Source organism: Camelus dromedarius, chromosome 8 (genome assembly GCF_036321535.1).
Source record: "Camelus dromedarius isolate mCamDro1 chromosome 8, mCamDro1.pat, whole genome shotgun sequence".
NCBI classification, from domain to species: Eukaryota; Metazoa; Chordata; class Mammalia; order Artiodactyla; family Camelidae; genus Camelus; species Camelus dromedarius.
This window is the reverse complement of record NC_087443.1, coordinates 50,476,148-50,490,470: the sequence shown is the minus strand read 5'-3', so window position 1 is coordinate 50,490,470 and position 14,323 is coordinate 50,476,148. Positions and strand designations below refer to the sequence as shown.

At 32.2% G+C, this 14,323-nt stretch overlaps 1 protein-coding gene across 3 annotated transcripts in view; it reads right to left on the bottom strand.

Annotated features, from left to right (window-relative positions):
• KIF20B (kinesin family member 20B) overlaps positions 1 to 14,323 on the bottom strand; it is a 67,604-nt gene that overhangs the window by 34,516 nt on the left and 18,765 nt on the right. For 2 of the 3 annotated variants that reach the window (XM_064488203.1, XM_010996290.3), the window contains exons 13-19: positions 13,723 to 14,013; positions 11,160 to 11,299; positions 10,752 to 10,890; positions 9,496 to 9,724; positions 8,585 to 8,637; positions 7,090 to 7,209; positions 2,249 to 2,402 (exon numbers count right to left, since the gene is read on the bottom strand). In XM_064488203.1, coding sequence (XP_064344273.1) covers positions 2,249 to 2,402; positions 7,090 to 7,209; positions 8,585 to 8,637; positions 9,496 to 9,724; positions 10,752 to 10,890; positions 11,160 to 11,299; positions 13,723 to 14,013 — 1,126 coding nt within the window. The remainder of the gene's footprint in view (positions 1 to 2,248; positions 2,403 to 7,089; positions 7,210 to 8,584; positions 8,638 to 9,495; positions 9,725 to 10,751; positions 10,891 to 11,159; positions 11,300 to 13,722; positions 14,014 to 14,323) is intronic. The other variant, XM_031461373.2, reaches the window with a different exon arrangement.

The window sequence follows — 14,323 nt, the reverse complement described above, 5'->3', positions numbered from 1 at the left end:
CTTTTTTTGTTTGTTTTTTGGGGGTGAAGGTAATTAGGTTTGTTAATTAATTAATTAATTAATTAATGGAGGTACTGAGGATTGAACCCAGGACCTTGTGCACACTAAGCACACACTCTACCACTGAGCTGTATCCTCCCACTCTTAGATTTTTTTTTATGACTTAGAAATGTTCGAAAAAATCCTCTTGCCCTTTAAGAAGACGAATTATAAAAATGTCTGAACCCTTTATCGAGAGAGAGAGATGGGATCGATGCACGTTAAAAACAACAAAGACCTGAAACTCAGAGCTCACAAATACTTATCCTGAGAGAAAAGATTTGAGTCATGCATACAATATAATCACTAAACTCTGAAGTGAATTACAGTAAGCACAATAAAGCTTTTGTGATCAAGTAATGTTCTTTGAATTTTACTATACTTCAAGAACTAGGTTAATTACATAATATAAGGTAATTCAAGCTAATGTGTTTAGCACCTGATTTTCTTGTTCAGATATTCATATTATTCTTTCAGACATTTTTATATTTTTTATATCAAAAGACTCTTAGAACATATTCAGAACAGCCTTGTCAGGAAGTAATTAAAGTATTAATCAGTCTAGCAATAAAGATAGGATAGGTTTTACTGTATATAAAACCTAGCCTATACACAGTAAGGTTAACATAAAAAGTAAACATAAACAATGAGAAAGAAAGTTACTTTAATTCAATATTTATACCACATTCAACCTATACCTATATTTTGCTACAAAAATCAGTTTTGGTTGAAAAGTCACAGATAGGCAGTATTTCTCTGGATGGCCCCCTAATCACTATTCTGAAGGCTTATTTCTTGCACTGTTTACATGATTATAGGCTTCCCCAAAGTACAGATACCTCAAACAAGTAAATTCACTTTCACAGGGAAATGGCCTTGCATTCCCTTTTAAGAGCAGAAAACATACATCCCATGAAACTATCAATCCCCTATTACTATTCTAGTGGTTAAAGGAATATTTTGTTCCAGAAATTGTTCAGTAGCAGGTAGAGAGGAAAAAGGGTGGTTATACCTACAATTTTCATATGATCCTTTATGTGATCCCTGTAGTCGCTAATAACGTAAATAACTGGGAAATAGTAGAATTGAAGGAGAAAAAAAATTTTTGTTACTTAAACTTACTTAAATCTACCCGCATCCAAATTATTTATAGCTATCAACTATAGGTCTTCTATAATCATTTTCTGCACGAATGAGTGACCCTTAGGATAAGTCCCACCATGTAGATCACTCATTCTTGCCCACTTCCACTTCCTAGTGATCTATCGATTCTACATTCTCAACTACTCTATGGCACTGATCAAGGTGAAAAGAGAGATGAACAGTGCAACAGAAATCATAGCAAGGCTCACTCGCTGAAGCTAAGGCACCACTTCTTCAGTGGATAACAGAAGGTGACGGTTCATCTCAATCTCACATGTATCTAGTATTGTTTTATCGCTAAAGGCATCTACTTTTGAAAACATTAATTTTACTGAAGTTCCATGAGACATTTATTATACTGGCATATCACCCAATTGTTTTTAGTGTTAACAACCTCAGGAGGCAGGTGTAAAGAAAGACTTAACTTACTCATTTTTCTCAAAGTGAAGCAGCTAATCAGGTTCCTAAAGCTAATGTACCTTCTCTTAAAAAGCCCTCCCTCCCTGTATTATACTATAAAAGTTTTCTAGAAGACAGAATGGATGGCTTAGAGAGAAGGTAAAAGCTGACCAATACAGGGAGGTACAGTATAGAGTAAGCACAAGACCACCTTTTTTTAGTAATTCTATAGAGAACACAACTTGACCACATTTGTCTTTAGTAATGTTCAGCTCAAAATCTTACTGTCAAATGTCCTTTTCTCCAAATGAATAAAGAATGCAGAAGAAGAAAAAAGAATGTGGAAATACTTTGGCAGAAAAGGTACTATAATCATGAAAGTGGAAGTGCTGACTTTTAACTACTGTAAGTACAGATGTAAAAGAATTATAGTCATGTAAAAGTGACAAAAGCACAATATCTAAAAACATATTTATTGAAATTAAGGCAGCTTTAAATATACTCATCCTCTAGACAGTCTGTAATGTTAGTGTAAACATTAGGGACACTTAGACTTTCTCAGGTTTTTTCCTTAGACAAGAAAATTTCCTTCTGTTTGTAACTTTTCTGTTTACTGGTTTAGGGGTTAGCTTTCTTAAAGGCCTCCTGCTGGCAGCTGAACAAGTACCTTTCTTTGCTGGTGGTTCATCTTGTTGAAGTTCAACTTCATTTAATCTTTTTCTTCCTGAATAGGTTTTAGTTTTGCTATCCTTAGACATTTCATCTGTTTCATTACAAACCAATTTACTGTTTATTATTAAAGATGATGTGCCAGCATTGTCCTAAAATAAAATAAATTAACATTAGTTCACGTATAGAAAGTTTTAATAAATGTAAAAACTATGTAACTTATGATTCAATACTGTATCATAAAAATTTTATTTTCAAGTTTGCTGAAACATTTTCTAAGTTATTTCTTAAATCTCACCCTAAAATAACTGATGGCTCTGGGAAATGAGTAATGTTAACTAACTTGTACATTTACTAAGGAGGACAAAACAAACAAACAAACAAAAAAACCTGTCCTAAAATCAGTTAAGTGTGTAGTTTCACTCTAACACTAAAAACAAATTCATCTTTAGATTTTCTAAGGTAATCAAGTGGGCTATAGACTTGTTTGTAGATAGCTGTAGAACCCTAAAACACTCACCTCTAAGTGATAAACAAAATGTTCTTTGAAAACAAAAATATGAAAACATTATGACAAAACTGTTTCTTATAGATACTTCTACTTAAAATCTTGAGGTCCCACCTGAGAAACTAATCAACTGTTTTGTTTTGTAACCAAAATTTCTCAATGTCTTACACTTTTAACAAATCCCCGAAGTTTTAACCTTAGCTTCTAGCCTATGTATATTCAAAGACATATAATCTACATACTGCTTTAAAACTGAGCTCCTAGCTTATCTAAATGATAAAAATTACTCAGATTTTTACTTTTTAAGGCAAAGACTATGCCTCCCTAAAGGGCTAGCAGAAAAAGGTACCCAGAAACCAGAAGGGTGAAATCTCAGCAGTTAAGTGTATGTCTATAAAGTAATTAAAGGTATGGTAAAGGTAGAGACTTCTTTTTTTAAAGGCAGAGATTAATTAAATTGCTGCATACTGGTGGCAATCCATTTTGGGGGAAAAACCTATATGAGAAGACAAAACATCATTTTATATCATAAAATCAGTGAATGCTTTGTTCTTAAAAAGATATAGATAAATATGACTTTATACTAAAGTAACAGATTATTAAAAAAAAAAAAAAAAGGCAAAGCCTTATTAGATATCCCTAAACAAAGGATGTCATGAATACCTCCAAGCTTTCTCAAATTAGTCCCTTGGTGTCACTGATAAATGACAAATCCTGGGGTAGAGGGATCACATCCGTGGCAGAGTTTGAGTTTTCAAACACTCCATGACAATTTCAAGTTGTCACTTCTACTCTCAGACCTACCATAATGACCTAATCTTTTTTTTTCCTCCTTCAAATTATATAATCTCCACAAAAAAATCTACCCCCTATAAGTCTCAGTTATTGAAAGGAATATTTTCTGCCCCTAGGGTGTGCTTGGTTGGAAGGATGCTAAAGAATCATTCAAAACAAACTTTTCATCATTGGAAGAGTCTGCTTTCAAGACAAGCTTTGGAACAGTGACCTGAGATCAACAGTTAATCAACATAGTCAGGTTAAGTTCCAAATGATTTTGCATTTGTTTAGTTATGTATTTATGTGAACAACTGGGCACACTGTTTTAAGTTAGTTGATAAAAGAGGTTCAGAACCTACCTAAAAATTTTATTTATAGGCAAGGACTAGTAAATTAGAAATATTGTTTATTTTATATTGCTTTTTTACTATTACTGACATAAACATTATTAACACATGTGGTACGCAAACATACTACAGAAATAGATACAATTCCTTATTAAATTTCCAACAATTTTCTTTAAAGTCAGTAGTCAAGAGAAGTGATCTATCTCTGGCTTTTCTTTTTCTTGTTTTATTTTCCTTCACCAAACCAAAGGCCAGACTTAATATCCAGATCTAGTGCTCAGAGCAAATAAGCAGATGATGATGAATAACCAGATCAAAGTGCGAAGAGCCTGCAAGCCCAGTAATTAAGTTACTAGAAAAAGTTAAGCCCTAAGTTCCCAAAAGTTTACCCCCTCTTGTTTCACAAATCAATTTTCTCTTCTTAATCTCTACTACTGCTACCCAACCACCTTAAATCAAAGTTCTCATCAACTATCACCTGAATTCCTCCAGAGGTCTCTCTGCCTTCAGTCTAATTCCATCTGAATCCCAACTTCCAAGTTTCTAAAAATATCTACTCAAAATAAAAAATCAACTTTGCTATGCTCCTTAAAATTAACGACTGCTCACTGCCTTCAGAATAAAACTCAAACGCTTTAATGCAGGATGTAAGGCCTCCTACCATCTTACCCCAATGTACTGCTCCTGGCCTCACTACTCACCTCTCCTTGCTTCATACTTTCTTCTTGAACAACAAATTGCTTGTACTTTCTACAGTGACTGAAAGCCTTCTCATGTTCATGTTTTTACACATTCTGACTCCTACATCTGGAAGGCCAGTGTATCTTCATGTCCCCTACAGCTACTAGCTGCTACCTCCCTCTACTTTTAACTGGCTAAATTTTACTCACCATTTAAGGTTCACTTTAATCATTTTCATCTCCAGAATGTACTCTCTAAATCCCCACCTCTTCTCAGCTTCTTGCATATACTGATTACCCCTGCACATTTCATTATAATTATGTTTACACTGTTTCTCTCTTACTGGGGAGTTGTTAAGGGGACTAGTTTTTATTAATCTGTATAATTCCCAGAATCTAACACAGTACCTGGCACACAGTAGAACCTCAGTGTTTTCTGACTAAAATAAATCATTTTATGCTTTTCTTCCTTACTCCCTACCTTATTACAAGGGGCTTTCTCCTAGTTCAGGAAAGTTAGACTGAATAATGCATATAACAGATCTGACAAAAATATCTAATAATATATAATTATAAATAATATATGATTAAATTATTAAATACATTATCGAACTCTCTTTAATAATTATATTAACATAATTCTAAGTTTTTAATGTAATTATTGCTAGTTTATGATAATACTTCCAACAGAACTGACAGAAAAGTCAGATAGAGTGAATAATTCATCTAATAAATACCAAAAGAAAGGCCTGCTACAAGAGCTTAGACAAAGGATGAGCTACTCTTCTCTAGAAAATGTTCCTTATTTACCCCTATAGTATCAAAAGTCCATCTGATGTTGAGATGACACAGGGAAAGTTGGTGGGTATTAGAGCTTAACTGTCTAGATACAAAGCAGGGTCAACCACGGTAGTCCTTCTCTAACTACAGAGACCCAGTGGATGCCTGAAAACATGGATAGTACTGAACCCTATATATACTATGTTTTTTCCTATATATACCTATGATAAAGTTTAATTTATAAATTAAGCACAGTAAGAGATTAATAATAATAATACAATAGAACAATTATATACCATAATAAAAGTTATGTGAATGCAGTCTCTCTTGCTCTCAAAATGTCTTACTGTACAAATTTAATCTTAAAATTAAAGATAGAAAAGTGGCTTTTCCATCTGAAGCACTTATGCACTGTGGCCGTAACTTTTACAGTTTAACGTGTGACAGCAAATTTGCACAGATTGTTTTTTCCTTCTTCCCAATTTCATAAATAGATTCATTCTTACATAGATCTTAGCAACCTCAGCATACAATTTTTTTCTTTCCTTATTAAGTCGAGAACTCTCACCTTTACTTTTAAATGAAGCACTTTATGGCTTCTCTTTGGCATATCCAAATTGTCAGCATCACTACTCTTGTCCTTTAGTGCCATTAGTAAAATAAGGGTTACTTGAACATAAGCACTGTGATACCACAACAGCTGGTCTGATAACCAAGACACCTACTAAGTGATTAACGGGCGGAATATGTTGGACAAAGGGATGATTTACGTCCCCGGCAGTATGGCATGAGATTTCATCATGCGACTCAGGACAGTGCATAATTTGAAATTTATGAATTGTTTATTTCTGGCATTTTCCATTTAATACTTTTGGACCACGGTCAACCCACAGAAAGTGAAACAACAGAGAAAGGACAACTATTGTATACCCTTTTTGGTCAGAGAAAAGACATACAAAAGCAGAGAATTTTAGCTATTAGTTTACTCAACCTATTATGTTATTAACATATATTTTACCATTTTTACATCAAAAAATAATCTGAAGGAGCCTGCAATAAAAAACAAACATAAAAAAACCCCCAAAAACCATTGTTTTAAAAAAGGCTGAAAAGACAGGCTCATCATCCCATACTGAACTATTTGAATATGAAATCACCTGAATTTCTATAGATGAAAGGCTATTTTTAAAATCCTTAAAGGCTTTATATAACATAGTAAGCAACATAATTTTTAAAAAACCCTTGCTATTAAGCATATGAACATTAGCAAAATTGCATATAATACAAATAAGTTTCTAAAGAAAAAAATTCCACTGAATTTCACTTCTAGTTCTATATAGATACACATATAGACAGATATATAGAGATACAGAGCTACATGGAGATAGAGACCTCATGATCTGCAGATATTGAAGCACATCTAAGTTCTTTTCACCCCATAATTCCCCAATCAATTTGCTGAGGCTTACACTTCTAAGGGCTACACAGTCTTGTCCCTCTTATGTGCAAAGAACTGCCAGCTTAGTTTGTGGGATATTACGTACAAGAAGGTCAAACTGCCCTCTGCTAAGTTCTCAAAAATTCAGATTTGCAGAATAGTAAATTGAATTCAATGCCAGTATAAGCAGCTCAGCACTTTTAGTAATCAGTCTTAGCTGTATAAGCTATTTTAAATTATTTTAAACCAAGCCAAACATAGGTTTTCTTATGTAATTTATAACACAGGCAAATAAAGTTAAATTCTTACACTGTCTTTAAATGTGTTTTCCATATGAAGTTTCAGGTTCTGAAATTTGTTGATAGTATCCTCTTTTTGATCAATTTTATCCATCAACTCTTGAATTCTTTGATTCTGCACAACTATTTTCTTTGGGAAGGGATTAAAAAAAGCAAAGTTTAGTAAATGCATTTTGGGATAACTAGAGTGCAAATATGATGCAGTTTAGAATTCTTTCACATTTTAAGATTAAGCAAGAATACCAATAGCAATATATTATGCATAACTTGATCTTACTTTCATTTAAAACACAACATGTTTATATACAAAAGGAAACAGAAGCAACATATCATATTGGATAAGAGGAATCAGGCGTCAGATGATCTGAGTTTGAATTCTAGCTTCTCTACCTTCTAGTTGTATGACCCTAGGCAACTTATTTAATGTCTCTGTAAAAATAAAAAATAACAGTATCTACATCATAAGGTTGTTCTGGGATTTAAATAAGTAAATATATGTAAAGAAATTAAAAGAGTTCATAGTAAGTGTTCTACAAAAATGAATATACATAAAAGTCTCAAAGAGCTACCAACCAACCTAGTTTTGTTTTGTTTTTGACATAGGAGAAACATTATGGCGGACTATTTTACATAGTTTAATTCAATTGAATTTTTACAACTAGTAGCTATTTTTATAATTAAAAAAATAAAGGAAAAGGAAATGATCAGGAATTGTCTAAACAGTAGCTATAATGTCTTATGCTAAATAAGCACATTATTTTGGTTACCCTTACAAGTATGCATATTAGATACCAAGATCTTGAATTACTTATACCTAATCTTATTTTAAAATACTCAGCTCTTCAGAAGGATAGATTTAAACTAAGAAGACCTATGCCAGAAAAGGTCAGGAAAAATATTAAGTTTAGAGCTTTAAATTCCCTTTACCTCTGCATATACCTGCAATTTCATATTTAGATCTATCAATGTCAAATCCACCTACAACAATCTGGAGTCATTATCTGACCTGAAGGTACAAAGTGCTAGAGAGTTTCACAATTCCGAAGCACACTGCTCAGGCCATATACTGTATTTTTAAACAGTAACTTCAGACAAAATAAACACCATTTAAATATATATAATTGACACAATGCACCTAGTAAAATGACATAAGTCTGTATGTGCTGCCATAGAATTATCTTCAAGACATCTTCTAAGGGAAGAAAGCAAGACACAGAACTACAATCCCATTTGTATAAACTTTTTCAAAGGTGTGTGTATGTTTGTTCTATATACATACACACACATAAATCTCTTCTGGAAAGACTAAAGAAACTTTCCAGTGGCCATCTTTAGAAAGATGGTATAAGGTGAAGGCACTTACACGTCTCAATTTTTAAAACCACATTCACTTACTACTTTTTCTTTAATTATTTTTAAAATAGATGCACCTAGTCATAATTCATGCCACTTATTTAACTTTATTAAGTTCCTTATCAAGACAAAATAAAGCTTAAAAGTATTACCTTATTAGATTTCTCAAGCTCTTGAACCAATGAATTTAAATTAATTTCTGATTCTGAAAAAGAGTATTAAAAATAAATACCTAAGCACCTAAAATAATGTATCACTGAATAATTATGAAACACAAGCTGCTATAGTAGACACTTTATTGCTATACTCAAGAAAAAGACTTTTAACAGCACTAGAAGCACACAAGCCCTCAGCTACAAATTCTACCACCAGAGAATAGCTGTTTCTGAAAAAGCCACTTTCAAAACTCAGGGTAAAAATGAATGACATATCCTCAATGATAAAAAATTTCTGGTATAATGTCAGAAGAGAAGTATCTAGTACCTCTCTGTTCCACTTCATAATTAGGATTTTCTACCCATCTTGTTTCACACAGAAAAGGGCAGAGTATTTTACCTAACACTTGAAACCCAGAAGTGACAAATAATCCTATATATATAATAACAACAAACAATCCCATATTTATATATAGTGACTTCAGAGCTAGAATGAGGCACTATCTAACAAACTTAAGACTACTCCACAGGAGTAACTCCATCCCAAACTTACAAGTCCAGAGCAGAATCAACCACACTGTAAGAGTTCAGAAAGAATATGAAAGAAAAAAATTTACAACTTTACAATTTTATATGAGATTTCTTAATTTTCTGATAAAGCTATACTTGGTTTTTCGGTTTTTTTGAGAAGTCCATTTGCTAATAATATTGGTCTAACAGTAAAGAAAAGTGAAAAAATACTTTTATTAGTACATTACTATAAACTCATACAAATGGTAAAGTATTAAATATGTTACTTAGGTCATTGTCTGGTCACTATGGTAAATAAGCTGCATAAATCTCATACTTACCAACTGTCTTTTTATGCATTTACAACATCTAAATAGGAGTAAAATACATCCACTTACCATTTTCTCTCTTTTTTAACTCTTCTTGGGTTTTGATTAATTCTTCTTTGGTTTTAGCTAATTCAGCTTTAACTTGATTAAGCTTTATTTCTAAACAAGCAATAGCTTCCTGGGGGTCAGCAAGAGATGCAATATATAAGTGAGCAATTTCAGCCTGTTTCTTAATATCAGTGACATCATCTTGAAGAGAATCAATAATATCTTCAATTCCTACATAATTATGTCCTTCCTAAAAATAGCAAAAACCACATACCTAATGTTAACAGTGGCCTTCACTATTTCAGTGTGGTACCATCTGATTTAGACAGTTTTAAAAACAAATAGCAAAAAAATTCACAACTTGAAGTTTTTTTACTATATAAAATATCTCTAATTATAAAAAAAAGGTGTGCTCTGTTATGTATTTTTCTGTCTAATGGAACATGAGACATATTTTTCCATAAAAACAAGGTCATAAACTGTGATAGGTCATTATAGAACAATTATGATTACCTAGTACAAATATACTTTCAGTTATATTCATTACAATGAGTCTTCAAAGGCTTTGTTGGGATAGCTGAGGAAACAAATCTCCATTTTCACAATTCAGACCAAATCCCAAACTATGTCAGGGACACACAACGATGGTTGGATAGCAAGAGCCTGGACATCACCATCCCAGACCCCTGAACTGAGTAATTAAAATCCAAAACAAAACAAAAACAGCCATTCCAAAAAGATGTGATCAATTTCAGCTTCAACAGAAGCAGCAGAAAAGAATGTCTCCTCAACAGTAGGGAATGGTCAGTCAGCCAAGCAAGAGTCATCTTTTCTATAAATAAATGTTTTTGTTTTAATCAGAACAGAACTAAATGACCCCTTAGATCTCTTATCTATTTAAATTCTTTAAGTTTAAGACAGATCTGAGAGGGGTATCCCATAATCCAACAAAAAGTGATCTACCTACTATCAACACAATGACTCAAGCAACACCAAACTGAGATATAAATGTAACAGATATATATATGTATATATATATATATATATATATATATATATATATATATATATATTTCCAAATTCATAAGCTATATTTAAACTATTTGTGCTTACATTCCTAACAAAGCATGTTCAATTATAACAATGCTATAATAATAAGTTTTTTTTAAATTCAAAAGTATATTAATATATACATAACATATTAAAGTATATCATTGATGTAGTATACTAAATCCTAGTACCAAAACACCATGGATTTAATATTTCATTTAACATACTTCAGTTTCAACTTTCATGACACGATCTTCATTCTTCAGTTCTTCTCGAGTATCACATTTATCAACCAAATCTTTGAAGATAGCCAAACGACATTCAGCATTTTCTTCTAGTATCTCTCGTTCCTGAAGTAGAGTTTCCCTTCATACAGAAATTAGTCCCATTAGGAAACAGAAAAAGCACTACTTTGCATTTTTATTTTAAATTTCTAAGATTAAGTACATTATAAATTAAAAGTCAATTTAAATAATTATTCACGTGTAATTCACAATTACCATAGAGATTAGTAACCGCTATTTTCAAGCCTGTATAAAGGTCAGAATTCAGAAGTCACCTAATAAAAAGCTCCCCCAAAATTTAAACAAGTAACTAAAATTCTCAATTACCAGGACAAGAACAAAAAAACTTACTTAAAGTCAGCTTCCCGTTGAGCCAAATATTGAGTAAACTCCTGTGTAACTTCTTCACGAATTTTAAATTCCAATGTTAACTTTTCTTTTCTTTCACTTATCAGTTTTATTTTCAAGTCTTCTATTAAATCCAACAGTTTCTAAAACATAAATATTAAAATTCTAACTAAGGAACAAATATATCCGAAGAGAAAGACAAAGTGTTCAAAAATAAACTTTTCATTTAATCAATTATGTATCATTTTAATATAGAGATATTTTTACTGAAAATTATGTATTTACAGAAATTCACTAATGTGAAAAATCAAGTACACCTCTCCACATTTTAGAAACATAAAGTAACTCAAATAAATGCCTCACTATCTAGCTACACAAAGATAGATGGAAAAAGAAAATTTGAGCATCTATTATCTACCAGGAACTACTTTGGGGAGTTCACATTTTATTTCATTTAATCCATATAATCTTTAATGAACTTGGTAGTGGCATCCACATTTCACAGGTGCGGAAAGTTAAGGAGCAGGTCTGTGGTAAACGCTTAAGGTTGAGTTTAAAATTAGTCTGCCAAAATATAAAGCTTAAGTTTTATACAGTGTAGCTACTAAGAACCCCCAAACACTTTCCAAAATGGCAAAGAGAAATGTTACATAAACTTATCTTATTAGGCTTTTATAACTATCCAAATGTGAGCAACAACTCTAGCAACAACAGTCTCTGAAAACACATACATAATTAATCATGTAAGCAATAAAGCAATTAATCTTGACATTATAGCCAGTGTAGATATGTAATAAAATAAATTACAGGATTCAAAAAACATTCTGATATTCTTTTTTAAGGTTTTTGATAAAAGTTTCTCAACAATACATTAACTCTCTCAAAGCTACAGATCTTTCACTTTCTGAATTTTATATTTGAAAATATTTCTATAGATATCCTGACTCTGATGGAATTTTATCTAGTCAGTTGTAAGATATGCATTTATACTATGTAATCCTTTATAAACTACAGCATTATTTTTCCCTTATAAATTCACAAATTCTACTAACGTTTTAAGTTTAATTGACATTACACATAAACTTCAGTTTTGAGAAGATCAATACAAACTAAAATAGGACTATTAACAGCTCATTTTGTCATTGAGGGAAATACATTCTAGAGATCCAAGGTAAATAAGGTCAAATCACATAGTGACGAGATAAACTGGGACTAGCGGCATCTAAAGCTTTCATCTTCATTTCCAAACAACAAAGGCATAATGATGGCTTTCAAGGACACTGAAATAAACTATTAAAGTGAGAGTATTTAACTCAAAACATCATCCAGCTACTTAGACTTCTACAGTCTAAGAGTTCTATGATGTCAGATGTGTCAACGCCACTGAAGCATATTCATGAGTACAGGATATTTGGTGGTCCTAGGACACTGGTAAGAAGGCTTCATGTGTACATATGTAGTTACGTCCAGTTAATGAGGGGAACTGGTAATGTGGACATATCCACATTTCAGGATTAATACCACTTAAATTGATGTGTGAACTGTACTTAGACAGAGGTTAAAAGAACTGCCATCAAACTTTGTTTACCATTAATATAAGACGACCAAGAAATTTCTGCTTTTGAATAAACAGAATAATTGGTGCTGGGCAGACATTTTACATACTTGTACTTAAGACTACAAAGGAGAATTTTGGTGCAGTATGCTAAAACCATTGGATGAAAGGATACAGGGAAACAAGATATTCACATGGTCTCAGAGCATCTTCCCACAGATCATATAGGCTTTCACAATGAAGAGAGATCTAACAACAACTTAACCAAGTGAGCAAAACTGAGCATCACCAAAAATGAGGAAATCAGACATCATGTACCTCTTGATGTGGTGCAATGGGAAATTCACAACTTCACCTATGTAATAGGCTTGCTTAAAGTGTTGAACCTGAATCATTAGGAACTAATAAGACAAATCCAGACCAGGAGTATTCTACAAGATAACTAATCACAATTTTTCAAAAATATTTCTGCTAGATTAGAGACAACCAGAGAAATATGACAATCAAAAGCAATGTATTAACTCTAGTTGTAGATCAAAAACAAAGTGGCTTTAAAGGAAATACTGGGACTACTGGAGAAATCTCAGTATGGACAATGTAACATTAAGTTATTGTATCAATGTGATATAGCTTAGGTATGAAAATGGTCTTTTGATTATGAGGAAACTGTATTTCTGGGAAACACACATTGAAGTAGTTAGTTGTGAGGTGTCATTATGTCTGCATCTTGTTTTCAAATGACACAGGCAAAAAACATGTGCATTCACACATTCACAGAAAGAGAATTAAAGTAAACATGGTAAGATGTTAAAAACTGACTAATCCAGGTGAAGTGCAAATGGGTATTCATTGTATTCTCTTTCTGCAGGTTTGAAAATTTTCCAAACATGAAGATGAAAGATAAACTTAGTCTTATTGAAAAAAATGGGAACGGGAGCCCTAAGAATTATTAACCCTAACTTCAGGAAAAAAAACCAAGTTTGGAAGTTTGAGTTCTTAATACATACATACCCTCTTCTCCTCGTGGCTAATTAAAGCCTTATCTTCCTCTAATGTTTTATCTAGATCTTCATCGGTAAATTCAGTTTCTACATTTTGGTTTTCTTCAGCTTTTTCTAGATCCTCAACCAAATCTTCATCTTCCACCACATCTTCTAGACTACTTTCCCATGAAATTGTGGATCTTTTTTCATTTACTATTTTATTATCTGAATTATTAACATCTAGTGATACATCTTGAGAAGATTTGACAGATCCAAATGATTTCTCTTGAGAGGAATTTAAAGTATCAGGAACACAAACCTGTTAAAATATTCAACGTAACTTTTAAAACAGAAAAGGCAAGAACTGTCCACAAAAAAAAATTTATAAATTTATTTTAATTCATTGAATGACAACTTGAGAATTAAAAAAAGAAAAAAACTTATGCAAACAAACATACAAGGAATTGGCATCCTTAAATAAATATTTGATAAGAAAAAAGCTAATTATACATTAATACTACAGGTAAATTTACTTTCCCGGGTTAAGTTCCTAGTATTATTCTTAGCAAGGATCTTCCTGACTAGTCACTAAATGAACCAGACGGATGGCAGAGCAGACAATTCATTGC